Source organism: Triturus cristatus, chromosome 9 (assembly GCF_964204655.1).
Source record: "Triturus cristatus chromosome 9, aTriCri1.1, whole genome shotgun sequence".
In the NCBI taxonomy this organism is placed as follows: domain Eukaryota; kingdom Metazoa; phylum Chordata; class Amphibia; order Caudata; family Salamandridae; genus Triturus; species Triturus cristatus.
Window position 1 is genome coordinate 270026667 of NC_140592.1, and position 15198 is coordinate 270041864.

Sequence of the window (15198 nt, forward strand, 5' to 3'; positions counted from 1 at the left end):
CACACACACAGATCATAGGCATCTTCCCTTGCAGCATCAACGAAACCCTCAATTATATCATCGACTCCCCCCTTGCTGACATCATACTAACACCATGACATCACAATCACACTTGCAGTCTTCTTAACACTCAATAACGTCACAGTCATTCACACTAGCATCATATTAATCATAAATGACACCGGGATCACCCTTGCTGACAGGCCCGCTTCTAGAGTGTGGGCCAAGTTCTGCATCTTAAAGATTTGAAAAGCAGCATCCCTCCCCTCCCCCAGAGCCGGAAGCACATCAGAGAAAGCGAAGTATGTAGCTCTTTGTGTGGTGATTATTGTGTTAAAAACGCGGACAGATGACAATACCCAAAATATCAGATCGATTAAATACTTTGTTGTTTTTTGGGCAGTACCCACTCACCTTCAAGTCCCACCCATGCTTCTTTATGGCCCTCCCAAAGAAAATATTCTAGAGCCGTGCCTGCTTGCTGGCATCACAGTCACTTGCACACACATCTCGTCCACATCTCCACGTGGGCCTAATGATCACAGCCACATCTTCTCAAATGTCAGTTCTAGCGCCCTGGAGTCGGAGAGCACTGTGCGAGGCCATGTTACTATTTAAAGCCAGACCAAGACTCCGAAGATAAAGAGTAGGCAAGAGATCAAGTGATGCCTGCGCCTCTTTTTGGTACACACTGCTCTGCTAGTATGTCCAAATCAGGGACTCCAGCAGCTCCATGTTACAAGGAGGCTCTCTGCTACTCTTGCTGTCTGATCTACGGAGGGTCTTAATTGATTACTACAAATAAAGAATGGATTACTCCAGCAATACACAGTTTTTACGAAGCAAATATACTTTACCCAACTGAAAGTGCATCTGCCTGGAATGAAAGCATGTTTATTCCATAAAAAAAGAAAATGACAACATGCGTTTTTGTTTTTAACTTATTTTCAGCCATGCTCTGCTACATTACAACATAGCTAAACAAGCATTGGCATAGCAAATAGGACTCGCCTTTGGGACTTTATAAGTGTTTTGTTATCCAGCACAATATCCTTGGTGCAACAACATTAACTGTTGCATGGCTAAACACTTTTAAGGTCCCAAAGGCGAGACCTATTGGCTATGCAATGCAATAGGTCTCGCATTTACGCGTGTTAGAGCTATTGACATTGCAAATGACAATGCCTTTTATTTTTGCTTTCGTTTTTAAAACACAACTAAAAGGCATTTCATTTACAATGCCAATAGCTTAAACTCGTGTAAATGCGAGACCTATTGCATTGCAAATGCTTGTTTAAGCAATGTATTTGTGCAAGGGTTACGGTGTTTGCATTTTTTCAATAATTTAGCTTTTCTGTTAATACACAGTAAATCATTTTGTCTTTGTTTTCTTTATAGAAACCTGTGTCCTGCTTGCACTGTATACATACATCACTTTACGTCCGGACAAACTGGCATCTGAGAAGCTGTGGCTTTTGTTAGAAGAAGAGGTAATTCCCAACCTAACTTTATTTTTAAATCTGCTATTAATGTATGTTTCTCTTTTGAAGTGGTAGTGAAAGTTCTGATAGTTCACAGGTTAATCTTAGTACCTACACTTGAAACGTAAATGTCTAATGTTCTTTATGACCAATCTCTTCCTTGTCGTAATTTCAAGAGACACGCAAGAAGACAAACTTTGCCAGACTCCTGGTAAAGCCAAATCGTATGTAATCTGGTGCCAGTCACGATAAAAGGAATTACTGCACTTCAGAGTTTACACAGTACTTGCCATTTCCATTAAGAAGTTCAGGAATTGACTGCAAATTAATGATTTTATACTACTGTCCGATGTTTTCTCCTGTCCATTGCCATGTTTTATTTCTGATGTTACCCCCTTACTGATCACTTCTCCAATACACTAAATCAGAATTACTTAATTACATTGTGAAGTTTTCATGCCCCTCTTTGACCTGCGCACCAATCAGTGCTGAGCTTTATTAATGTCCTGTATAGTGGTGTGTGACACACGGTAGCATATTACTGTAACCATCTTACGTTCACGAACTATAGACCAATTTAGTGAGTAATTTATGGAATAATCTAGTTAAGTTTTTCATATATAGATCCAGCTCAGAAACCTTTACATTGCTCCAAAATATATCCCCAGAATCAGAGTAGGAAACATGACTATGTTGATTCACCTGCTTCAAACTCATTCACACAATATACATGCACTTAATCCACTTAATTTGCTTTGCATTATATACAAAATTAATGTCATGCTACTTTTGTATCAGTCTTTTTTGCTACTCTTCTATGTCGTTCCAGATCGCTCATCTTCAACTCATTAGTCAGAACTTTTGAAACTTATTTAGCACTTCTGCAGACTGCCACCTGTCTGACCAGTGTTAAGATGTGTTTCAGATCTCTGACCACCCTTTTCCTGTAAGTTGTGTTCTGGCTGGGATTGACTTAGCTTTGAATTGTTTATTTTATTGCTGTTCTCTTGTATTTGTCAGTATTTTATTATAATGTATCCTTGAGACTCGACTCTTGGTTTGACAACATGCTGTGCTAATGAATGTTTTGTAAATGTTTACGAAAGTGCAAAATTTTATACAAGCCCCCAATGAAGTTTGTTTACCTCACTTATAATGGCAAAGCATTTTAAAAGCCCTAGAAAGAATTGTCTAGGTACTCCACATTTTAGTATGGGAGGCACCCAAACAATGATTTTCTAATTTGTGTTATTAGTTTAGTGATTGCACTTCATCCTTTCTTGGTATAAATCACAATAGGAACTTTGGGATATACCAAAGTTTGTTGGCTGTTATGCTGTTGCATACTGATATGTTGGTAATGGCTTGTTTAAACAAAGAACACAGACACTCTGATATTATTGTCAACCTGTGCTCTGTTCATGTTTATTCTGTATGTTTCACACTTGATAGATGCCTTAGATATGATTTCATCCTTTCCTTCTTTGTTCAACTCTTTCGAGGATATTCACAAAGATAAAGTGCACCTGTGAGTAAGTTAAACGTGGAAGTTTACTCTTACACTTTTGAGTAACTTTACTACTTTTACCTATTCACTCTTTACAAATATAAAGTTACTCAAAAGTGTGGACCTGCCTGTCTCCATCCTCTGAAACAGGGGGTAGAGCCAAATTTACAAGTGTAAGTTAATATGAAAAGGAGCAGTAGGAAGGCCAGCACCACACATCTGCAACCACTGATACCGCAACACCCTTCCATAGAAAATAATGGCAGCAGGGACTTAAATTAGAATCCATTTGTAATGTTAAATTAAGTAAATGTATTTCAACTTTTAAAATGCGTGTGTGTGTCTGTGTATAGGTAGGTATGTATATGTGTATGTGTATATATATATATATATATATATATATATATATATATATATATATATATATATAATAACTAAAAAGAATTTAAAAACAGAATAAATTCTGATACAATTTTTTTATAACCATTTAATAATATAATTGTATTTTTTTAATTGATTTAAATTTATTCTATATATACCATCTTGTAATTTTTACAGTCACTCCGTCTTCGAAAGCCATACCCCTGCATTCTATTAAAACCTAATATTTTCTAGCTCGTCTACTCTCCCCATTAACCATCCACCTGACTTCACATCCCCCACTAATGATTACACAGGACTCCTGTTTTAATCTACCCAAAAAAACCTGAAATGAATGCATGGAATGGTTACTGTGATCATCCAAGACTTATCTCATTAAATAGCTAATATTCACTAACAGTAACCAGTAACACTGTAGTAAGCACTGACCTTTGGTTCCGTATCCGCATACTGTCAGGCGTAAAGTGTTTCAATGCCTCGTCAGGGGCAGTAAGAGCTATATAAGTGCAATTAAAGTTACAATACATATTAAATGTTTTATTTTGGAATTTTTATAATCTTCAAAACCATGATGATAATTTAATATATTTGAATGAATTAAATATTACATTTAAGTTAATAGTGTTGTAGCACTTTGGTTTTGTTCTAGATTTAAATTAAACACCTAAAATTAATTTACATTAATATTTACTTTAAAATATTTTTTAAACGCTGAATAAACTTTTTCGTTTTTCTTATACTTTACAACAGGGCGACCTCCTATAATTCTTTTTAAAGGCAAAAAAAATGGTACACTAGTAACTTAATTTAAATTTATCATTTAATTATTTTGAATATTTTAAATTAAAATAATTTTTCTGAAGTTTAAACTTCTGTTTTGTTAACTTTTGTTTTGGCTCCTTTTTAGCTGTATTAACTTTGAAGTGCAGTTTGTGATTCGGAATTGGCTTACTCTTTTGCGAGTGGGGGCATGTCCCACCCCTCTCTTAACCTCCCTAAACCCCTTCTTATTCTCCTGTAAGTCTCTCCCTGCACCTCCTTTAACCTCACCTATTTAGTAGTAAGTATGCCCTCTTTTCCACCCACACCTCTGGTCCCTCCCACATTTACCACTTGCTAGTAAACTTATATGTGTAATCTCCTCTTAGAAAAGATGGGAGAGGCAGAGGTGCATATTTGCACTTGTATGTTTGTGAATTGCATTTTGAATTACTGCAATATGTAGTTTTTGAATCGGGCCCTTTTCCGGTAAAATTCATTTTGTACACAGACCATCTGCTAGTAAAATGCCCACTCTAATTAGTATTCAGGTCTCTATAAGCCAGTTTCTTGACAATCTGAAAAATTAAATGGATGGTTTTGCTGACAGGCATTGATTTAATTGAGGCCACGGAGGAACGCTTACTGAAACCAGCAATAGTTATCAACATGTTTACAGGTGGCTCAAGTCCATGTTGAATAAGGAAATTGGATTATTGCTATCAGGACTTGTTGAATGACAGTTTGAAAATATGTAATATTTGTTATGAAGGCTGAGATTGACTCCTCCTTTTCTAGCTGGTCAAACTTAGGTCTCTGTGATTTTTAGGTCGAAGCCTACCAGACAGCACAGCTGTCTTGTTTTAAAGATATATTGGGGACATGCTGCATGCTTACCTAGGAATGCCTATTGCTTACCATTGTGGTTTTGTCACTCAGGTTTGGTTGCTTTCGGTGCTCTCTGGCTTTATTGGTTTTAACCCATCCAGCCTTCGCATGGAGCATAGCCTGTTTACCATCTCTCTGATTGGCTCCCTCTATTCTGTCACAAGTACTTGCTTTTCAGGAACTCCTATTTTTGTAATTTCTTTTTTTTTTTTTTATAAGCACTCCATGCGAGTGCACTTGTTTTCCAGTCGTCTCCCTTGTATCCTCCTTTCCCCCAGCGCTGTGAGTTGCTCTTTCTGTCCACCCCGCATTCCATGTCACTAGCTCGTCCCTGTGCTTCTGTCTCCCCACCTATGCCCATATTGCTCTCTCTTGGTCGTGTGCTTTGTGGCCAAGGCTGCTCTATATATTCCTCTGCCTCGTCCATGTACTTATCTCTTACACTCTCCACGTTGCTCTCTCTCCAGTTGCTTCTCCACACTTCATCCATGCACTCCACGTTTCTTCTGCTCCCCCTCCCCTGGTTGCTTCCACCATAACCACAGTGACTTCTAGTTACCCTGTTAATAATGTATTGCTTCACCACTATTCATTGCCCAGTATTCTTGCTGATACACACACAGCAGCCTTGTAAATGCACAGCACTCCATACAATTGTTAATATGTTAAAGACAGGAACAGTGATGCTGTGCTGTGCTGCTCACTGCAGACCTCCAGGGTGTGTGTGTGGGCCAGAGTCTAAAGCTTCTCCTAAAATCTGCACTGGGGGCTCGGGACTCACTGCCTCCTAACATGGTTCTTGTGTGCTGACATTTACAGCCTCAAGACGTGTTGCTCCTTGAGAGAGTCACACAGATTTCCAGTCAGAGACTTACAATGCGGCGAATCACAGGAAGAACTGCTTACTGTCACCAGAATGTGCACTTTCCCCTCACAACAGAGCTCTAATGCACAAACATTTATCTCTCTCTCTCTCTCTCTCTCTCTCTCTCTCTCTCTCTCTCTCTGTGTCACACACACAGACACAAATGTCATTGGTTGGCACAAAGGTATCAAGTTGAACTTTAATAACAAGCCGTGTAAAAGTCATGTCATTAATCCTATCCATTCACCTCATCTGTGCTTCAAGCTAAAGCTGTACGAAATCATAAATATAATTAGACTACATTAATTTTCTGGCACATCTGTGAGTAAACCAAGTCTCTTTTCATTATTTTTTAGGTCAAAGCCTACAAAGTGGTGCATCTGGATGCATCAAGTTTTTTTTTTTTTTTGTAATTCTTTAGCCAGACTGTGCAGCATAGCTAAAAACCATTGGCAAAGTTACTAGGTCCTGAAGGAGTGAACTACTAGCTTTGCCAATTGATGTTATTCTATGCAGTTCCTTGATACTATAGTAAGTTTTTTTTAAACTTATGGACACTCTATGATAGTAATTATTTATAAACTCTGCTTTCCCTTATGTATGCAGCCTTAAGTTCTAGTTTACTAGCGACAAAGATTTACTGTTTTGCATAAAAAATATTTATTTTGAATTACATAATTACATTGATTAAATTGCCAGTTCACTCATTGCACTGTTCTTAAGAAGAGTTGAGTCAAATCCAAATTTTGCACCACACCACCAAACAATGCGCCTCACCATCATATCATCAGTCAGGAACATTAAAGGCTGATGGAAGAGGTGGTGTAAGCACTTCTCAGCAAGGCTGCTATACAAGCTGTGCAGCTGCCTTTCTCACATCTCAAAGAAAGCTGGCCTTTCCTCCACCTGAGACCACTAAGCCATTGCATACTGGTAGAGCATTTCAAGTTGACCTCCTTTTTTTTTTTCTTTCTTTTTTACATTTTTTTTTGTCCTCATCTCACCTGATCAAGTGGCAGCGGATTTAATAGCCAACAAATAAGGATGGAACGAGGGGAGGCCCAGTGGCTTACCGCGCTTCCTTGGGATCACCAGACCCATCCCTTCTGATGTTTCTCAGGGATATGGTGTAATCATAGGCCTGATGGTAACAAGCTCAACGAGCGACCCCAACACATTAAAGGGTGCCAGATACTTAAGACCTTGTCCACAGAGCGCTCATACTCCAGCCTAGCCATACTAAATGCCGCATTCAGCCAATCCTCTCTTTTCGGGGGAGTGGATCCTTCCATCTCTTGCAGATCTCTCTCCGTGCCAATAATATCAAGTACATTAGTAACCCTTCATCCTGCTCGGTGGCGGAGCTAGTGAAATGCCCATCGGCTCCAAAAAACACCAAAGAGAGATTTACTTCCACCTTGGATTTAAAAATGTCCCGGAGGGATAACCCCACTTCATTCCAGAATGCCTCCAGATTGTGACATTGGAAAAAAATATGCTCATCATTGGCTAACGGGTTATGACACCTTGGACATTTAGGAGGGGGGCAAACTTAGCGATCTTATAGGGAGTGTAGTAGAGTCGATTTATAACAAAAAAATGATTTTTCTTTAAGCAGGCTGGCTTTATAAATTTATAAAGAGTTTTTAAAGAAGGCTCAAAGAGGGCGTCGACTTGGGGGCCCATGTTGGAGGAATACCATACCTCAATCGCCTTGGGTATTTTAATGTCATCTGCCGCTTGAAGAAGATTGTACCAGACCGAAATCTCCTTCTTTAGGGGCCCTTGCTGACACAATCTCTCGATTTCCCCATTTCCTTTTATCTCGTCCTTCTCCTTTTCCACCCCAAACCAAGAAGTTATCTTTAGGTATTTGAATCTAGACAAACCTGGACCTATCTTGATTCTTAGGTATTCCCAGGGTAAAACACCTTCACCATCCAGCAGATCTGACCAGACAGAGATACCAGCACATTTTATTGGGATGGCTAGGGCATCCTTAAGCCAGAGAGGTGAGCCAGGAGAATCCCAAATAGGAGTCAGGTCTGAGAAATAACCAATCCCCCAACTCGATCTCACCTTATACCATAACTCTAGAGCAGCCCTCAATATCTTTAGTCTAACCCGCTTGAAAAATCTAGGGGAACCAAATTTGTAGAGAAAATTCTCTCCTACATCCCCTCCCTCAGTTCTCACCATTTCAGCTAAAAGTTTGCCCCAGCTTGACTCATCCAACTTCCCCAACAACATTCGTATGCTCCTAAAATGAAAGGCTGCTGCATAAAGGCTTAAGTCTGGGAGAGCCAATCCGCCTTTAAGAAGTCTACGCCTGAGCTTTTTCCAAGAAAGCCTTACTCCCTTATCGCCCCATATAAAACTCCCAATCCTACCCTGTATTTTATTAATACCCTTCAATGAAAATGACAACGGAATGGTGGAGAATAGAAAAGAGAGTTTAGGAAGAATGACCATCTTTACAAGGTTAACTTTGCCAAAGATCATCAAAGGAAGATTGCCCCATTTGTAACAGACGGACTATTTCCTTGGAAACTCTATCTAGATTGATTTGCGGGATTCTATCCATATCTGCGACCACTGTAATTCCCAAGTATCTAAGCTCAGAGACCTTCCCACTCCAGTTGTCTATGTTCCAGCACATGACCTCCGTTTTGGAGCTATTTACTTCATACCCGGACACAGCACCAAATGAGGCCACTAGATTCTCTATAACCGGGATCGTGATTTCCGGATTGCCAGTATATACTACTCGGTCGTCCGCATAGAGGGCTAATTTCGAGCTGTAAGGGCCAGATTGAAAGGGAACTATTAGATTATTTAGCCTAATCGCTTGGGCCAACGGTTCAATATAAATATTAAACAACAATGGGGAAAGCGGACAGCCCTGCCTAGTCCCTCGTTGGATGTAAAAAACAGAGGTAAGCACACCATTCAGGAGTATCCGGGCCGAGGCCCCCTGATAACATCTCTGAAGGGTCTCAATAAAGATCGGGCCAAATGCCATCGCCTCAAGGACAACCCACAAGTAGATCCAACAAACTTTATCAAAGGCCTTGGCCGCGTCCAGCGCGACCAAGGCCATGGGAACTTGTCTTTGTACCGCAAGATCTATATTTCCTAGCAATATATGAGTCAGATCATCTAAGTGTCTTCCGGCCATAAAACCCTTCTGGTCCTGATGGATCAACTTGGGAGCCAGTTTTGCCAATCTCCCCGCTAGAATGCCGACAAAGATCTTATAATCGGCATTCAGCAGGAAGATCGGTCGATATGAATCTGCCTTAGTGGGGTCTTTACCTGGCTTCAAAATCAGAACCAGAATGGCTTCCTTCCATGATGCAGGGATCTTGCCTCCTATCGAAAAAATAGAGTTAAAGATTATCTTTAAGGTTGGAACTAGTTTGTCCGCTAAGAGTTTATAAATCTCACTTGGTATTGCATCGGAACCAGCCGCTTTTTTATTCTTTGATCTCCTAATTTGTTCCTGAATTTCTTCTTCGGAAATGGGAGCATCTAACCATAATTTATCCTCCGAAGATAACGCTGGGAGCTGTTTATCCCCTAGCCAAGCTCTTATTGCTTCAAGGGTTGGAGCAGACCCCTCCCTATATAAATCAGAAAACAGAGATAGCAGACAAGTTTGCATGTCCTCAACTCTATTTGAGATCTCTCCTTCATTATTTACTACCAGTTCTTTAATATTATTTTTAGATCGATCAAGTCTAGCCTTCCAGGCCAACAAAGCCCCAGCTTTCTCCCCATATTCAAAATTCTCCATACGAGATGCTTCCCACTGTGCCCTACGTTTATTGTCCAGCTTCACCCTATAATCCTGTCTCGCATTATCAAGGTCTAATGAAATCAGTCGGGCTTGCTCAGGATCATAGGAGAGGGATAACCAGGCAGAATCTAGCTGGCCGATTCTCCCTTCTAGATCTTTTAAGGCTTTGGTCTCCTCTCTATTAATTCCTGAAATTAATCCGTGCAGGGTCCCTCTTAGAGTGGCCTTATATGCATCCCACACCAAATTAAGCGAGGCACTACCGATGTTTCTGGGGGAAAAGTCGATGGAAAGGGTCTTAATAGCTAGTATTACATCAAGGTTGTTGAGCATTGCCCTCTTTAGTGTCCACCTTGTCTGCCCTCGTTCTTTACCACTAGAGAGTTTTAAAACTAGAGGGGCGTGATCTGATATGTGGCTAGGTAAGATAGTAATCTGCTCGATATCCCTTTGCGACAGACTATCTACAAATAGATAGTCTATCCTCGAGGAATGACCCAGTTTCTTATTCTGAAACGTGTACCCCCTGTGTTGACCCTCCCTAACCCTCCACGAATCAACTAGTTGGAGGTCGTGGATTAAATTCAGAAGTGCCCGACGAACCTTAGGGGCTCCTACATAGTGGCTTAAATTAGATCTATCTATTTTGGGGTGAAGAGCTCAATTTCCATGGTGGAAAGTGATATAGTGAGATTGTCCAAAGAGAATATGGAGATGAGGGAGGACATTGAACGGCTTGAGAACCACTCAAGACGAAATAATTTAAGACTGTTGAATGTACCGGAAGCACAAGAGGGCGCAGACCTAAAAGGGTTTGTGATCAGGCTCCTGAGGGATACGGTGTTGCAAGGCGCGGATGAAATTGACTTGAACATAGAGATACAAAGGGTTCATCGGGACCCCTTCCGGAGGAACCCTGCGCATCAAAAGCCGAGGAAAATCCTGATCAATTTTTTATCATTTACCGTTAAGGAAAGGATCTTGACACAAGCCCTGAAAGAGAAATCGATAACATCCAAAACCCTCAACTCGTTTTCTTTCCAAATTAGATCAGACGTTTCCCATATTACGGCAGTCAGGCAATGGGAACTGGGAAAGAGGTTGGAGGTGCTTAATGCTCTAGGGGCAACTGCAAAGTTTAAGTTCCCTGCACAGCTCCGGGTTATGTGGAATAACCACATGTATCAGATCAAGTCAGTAGAAGAGGCAGATTCCTTGGTAGTTAAGATAAAGGGAGACCAGAGAGATAAACGGTAGTAGTAACTTCTATTCTAGAAGAGGTAGGAGTAAGAGTAGTTTCTTTTTCTTTTTTTTTTTTTGAGTAAAAAAAACAAGGTGAGATGAAGGATGAAAAAAAAAAAAATTGGTAAGGAGGGTTTCTCATGGGTTAGGTATTTTCTTTTTTATTGTTGTTTTTTGGGCATTGGGTTTTAAGGGTGGGAGGATCATTGGGGCACTGGGGTGGGGAGCATATGGGCAAAAATTAAAAAAAATCCTCTTCTCACCGATATTTGATAAAGGTGCTGTCTTAGTCGAGAATTTCTTAGTGTCTGTTAGTGGTATTAGTGGTATAAGTGGGCGGTTGAGATGGTGGGGGACACAGGGTTAGAGAGAGGAGGGACCGTGTTTTTATCTTGGAACGTAAACGGTATGCGCTGCCCCAGGAGACAGAGATTGATTTTTAAGTATTTGGAATTATCCCGAGCCCAGGTCTTCCTATTACAGGAGACTCATCTGTCCCTCGAGGAAAGTAATTCTATATTTTCAAAGATTAGTTGGATAAAGTGCTTTGGCGCTTCCCATCAGTCGTCTCACATAAGAGGAGTTGCAATTCTAATAAAACAAGGTACATTATGTACAATGGGGAGAATTCAATCCGACTCCTCGGGCAGGAGGATTGTTGCTAAAGTATTTCTCAATAATGTAGAGACAATTTGTGTCTCCTTCTACGGTCCAAATGTGGACGATCCCTCTTATTTATTTAAACTTCAATCAATCCTGATGCTGGAGGAACCTCCTTTAATTTTAGGAGGGGACTTTAATGTGCTGTTAAACCCCAAGTTGACCTCCTTGTAGGATGCCATTTACTGCTTTGGAGATCATATGGTGATGATGGATCCCAAAGATGCGCATATTCACAAACCCGTTCATCTACCGCAAAACTGTTACCGCAGATTTATGATAAGTGTACAATTTTACCAGTTCAAAGTATTGCTCCTTGGAGGTCATTACAGCAACAAGGGTATTATAGTTGCAGTACATCTGCACCAAAAAGCCATGCATATTTGTCTGTACTAGGCAATTGGCTGAAAAGATGCCCACCAAACAGTCAGACTGCTGTTTCTCTTCTTCACAGGGTAGTTTTCACAGTCTTTGCCAAAAGGTCACATCTTTACCCGCAGCTTATACATCTATTTTTAGGGGAACTGGGTAACATGCAAAGCGTTCCTCAAGCAGGAGAGCGTGATCTCATTTCAGAGGCTGCTTTCTCTTCATCAGCTGTCATGTCCTCTGAAAGTGAGAACAATCATGAAATTGTCGGGGATGATGGTGTTTTGAATTGTTATAGTTCCACATGCTTGACTGCTTGTGTGTGCACTACAGGAGTGTCTGTCTGGATTATTGCCTCAAACAATGGTCATTAGGAAGGTGTAGTGTTTGTAGAGTCCAGGGTTCAGCACACTCTTACCATCATCATTAGTCTTTATTCGATTTAAAAAAAATTCATAAAAGACACATACATAAATCCAGACATGACATATAAAATCCATTAAAACTTTAGAAACCATCAATAAATATGTTAAAAAAATTTTTTTTTTTTTTTTTAAAAAGCATTAAACAAGTCAAGATAACAACAAAGTTACTAATACATGATTAATAAACCCCCATCAACTACAGGATTATGAAGAATCAGTTGACGTAATTTCAGACTGTGTTGCAACAATTTGGGCTGGATGGAGGGGATGTTTCTGGTGTTTACCACAGGCTTGCGCCCTTAGGGTCCATGCCCAACCCAAAAATTTAGCTATAGGTATAGAAATAGTTGGCGAAGTGCTAGTGCGTAAAATTCTTAAAGCAACAGTACTGCTCCTTGTGCCCAAGTTTCTACACAAAGGTGTCAGCCACACTCGTCTGGGAGTGGCTAGTACTGGGCAAACAAACAGGAAATGGGCGATAGATTCTGTCTGTAACCCACAAGCAGGGCAGATTTCCTCTCGAGGACTAGACCACCTGCCTGTAAGAGATTTGAGTGGTAGGGAGCCTGCTCTCAGCTGGAAGTAGAGCTTCCTGTCTCTGGGTTTCGTAATCAGGTCCCAATATAACTCAAGGATGGGCGTGGTCTTCCCCTCTAGGTAGCGACCAGCCATCCCGTTGGAGTTTGCTCCGTTCCATATCTGGTGGTCAACTCGTTCCCAATAAATGGCTTTTATAATTTTCTTAGAGGGAAACTGTGCAGTTGCAGGGTCGCTCCATAACCCCGCCATGCCCAAAACTGTCAAGGTCTGGCGTAGCTGCCTCAGCCAGTCAATCTTGTGGAAAACGTCTAGATCTATGACATCCATAAGCCCTTTGGCATACAAGGAGAGCTCGGGAGTAGTCCATAGCCTTCGCCAGTATAAAACCGGACGAAGTCTGGCAATGTCCACGATGGCCTTCCTACCAAGCTCATACCTTACAGGAACCATAGGGGAGCTCTGGGGGAGTCCTGTTATACTACGGAGGAATGAATTTTCGGCTAGGGTTAAAGAAACCAGCCGGTTGAACCCCCATAGTTCTGCCCCGTATAAAACTGAACCTAAGGCCTTTGCATCGTAGACTTGGAGCACAGGTTTTATGGGCCTAGTAAAAGATGTTTTGTGCTCTCTAATTAGTGTTCCCGAGATTTGCCTAAGCTTCAGGGCGGCTACCTCTATATGCTTGTCCCATTTGTTACTAGTTGTAATGTGTATGCCAAATAAACAAAGTTGGAGACCATTTCAATTGGTTGCCCATCCAAAAAGAACTTTCTCCCTCCAAAGCTTGAGTGCGGATTAAAAGCCATGAGTTTCGTCTTGGCCACGTTTACCTCCAAGCCATGACCAAGGCAAAAATCCTCAAAGACTAATAGAGCTCTTTGTAAGCCACTTGGGGTTTTTGATACGATTAACGTATCATCCGCAAACATTAATATCGGAGTAATAACTCCAGCAAGCTTCGGAGCATCAGTGGTAACACTAAGCATAGATTGGACTATCCCATTAATGTATAGGGAAAACAACGTATGAGCCATGGTGCAGCCTTGCCGCACTCCCCGTTCAACCGGGAACTCTGTAGTGACCTCACCCGCTCCTCCCCACTGGATTTTAGCAAAACTAGCCTTGTGGAGCCTCTTTATCAAGGTCAAAATTTGTACGGGGAGCCCTAATTTGTCAAGGACTGCCCACAACCGATGGCAAGGCACAAGGTCAAAGGCAGCTCTCAAGTCCACAAAGGCTACATAGAGGCTGCCTTTCCCCAAAGTAACTACTTTCCAGTGGAGTTGCACGAAACGGAAAACCTGGTCCAATGTGCTGGTTGACTTGCGAAAACCAGCTTGAAAGGGAGACAGAATCATATTATCTTCAGCCCACACCAAAAGCTGGTTCAGTATCATCCTCCCTATGATCTTCTGAATTGTATCGATCAGGCTGATTGGTCTGTAGTTCCCAGGGAGGGTTCTGTCACCCTTCTTAAACACGGGGATTATGACAGCCCCCCCCCTCCAGGATTTAGGAACTGGGGCACCTACAGCAATAGCATTTGCCAATAAGGCAATATATTTACTCCAGGACTTTTTGTTATGAAGGAAGAGATCAGCTGGAATCCCATCAAGTCCTGGAGCTCGTCCAGCTGCTACGGATCCCAAAGCCATTAGTGCATCTTTAGTACTGAAAGGACCATTAGAGAAAAAAACAAGGGATTTCTCCCATGTAGGGGTCTAAAATAGTTTACCCATTCTTCTTGCGAAACATGGTTTAAGGGTCTGTCAGGTAACCCACCCCTGCCCCACTTAATGATATTCAAAATAGTCGCGTGTCCCTAGCATCACTAGCATCCTTTAGGTCAGACCAATAGAGCTTGTCCCAGTTCTTTTTAGCTAAGCCTATGCATTTTTTATATAAATGACGGGCTTCCCTTACGTAATTAGTACTACCACTGGAAAGAGCTGAGACTAGATTAGTTCTAGCTTTCTTGCAATCGCTATTATACCATCGTAAACGCTTTGGGGGGGGTCTTTTACCTTTCCTAATTGGTTTGAGAAAAAACCAGCGTAATCCCTCGAAGAATGTTTCGTGGAGATCAGTGATTGGCGAGATACCTGGGTCAGTGATCCCACGGCTCTCGATCTCCAGTATAACTTTGGACAGCAGATTATCAATGCTATCAATTGCCTTTTCATTAGTCTTAACCGCGCTCCACTTAAGCCTACGCATGTCATTAGAGGGGAATACTTCAGGTAGCGTGGAATTCATCTCCACTGCATTGGTGCTACCATTCT

The 15198-nt window shown here is 41.2% G+C and overlaps 1 protein-coding gene across 2 annotated transcripts in view; it reads left to right on the top strand.

The window, feature by feature from the left end:
• The window catches only part of ATRIP (ATR interacting protein), a 277614-nt gene that overhangs the window by 149151 nt on the left and 113265 nt on the right, over window positions 1–15198 (top strand). For both annotated transcript variants that reach the window (XM_085624893.1, XM_085624892.1), the window contains exon 11: window positions 1399–1490. In XM_085624893.1, coding sequence (XP_085481019.1) covers window positions 1399–1490 — 92 coding nt within the window. The remainder of the gene's footprint in view (window positions 1–1398; window positions 1491–15198) is intronic.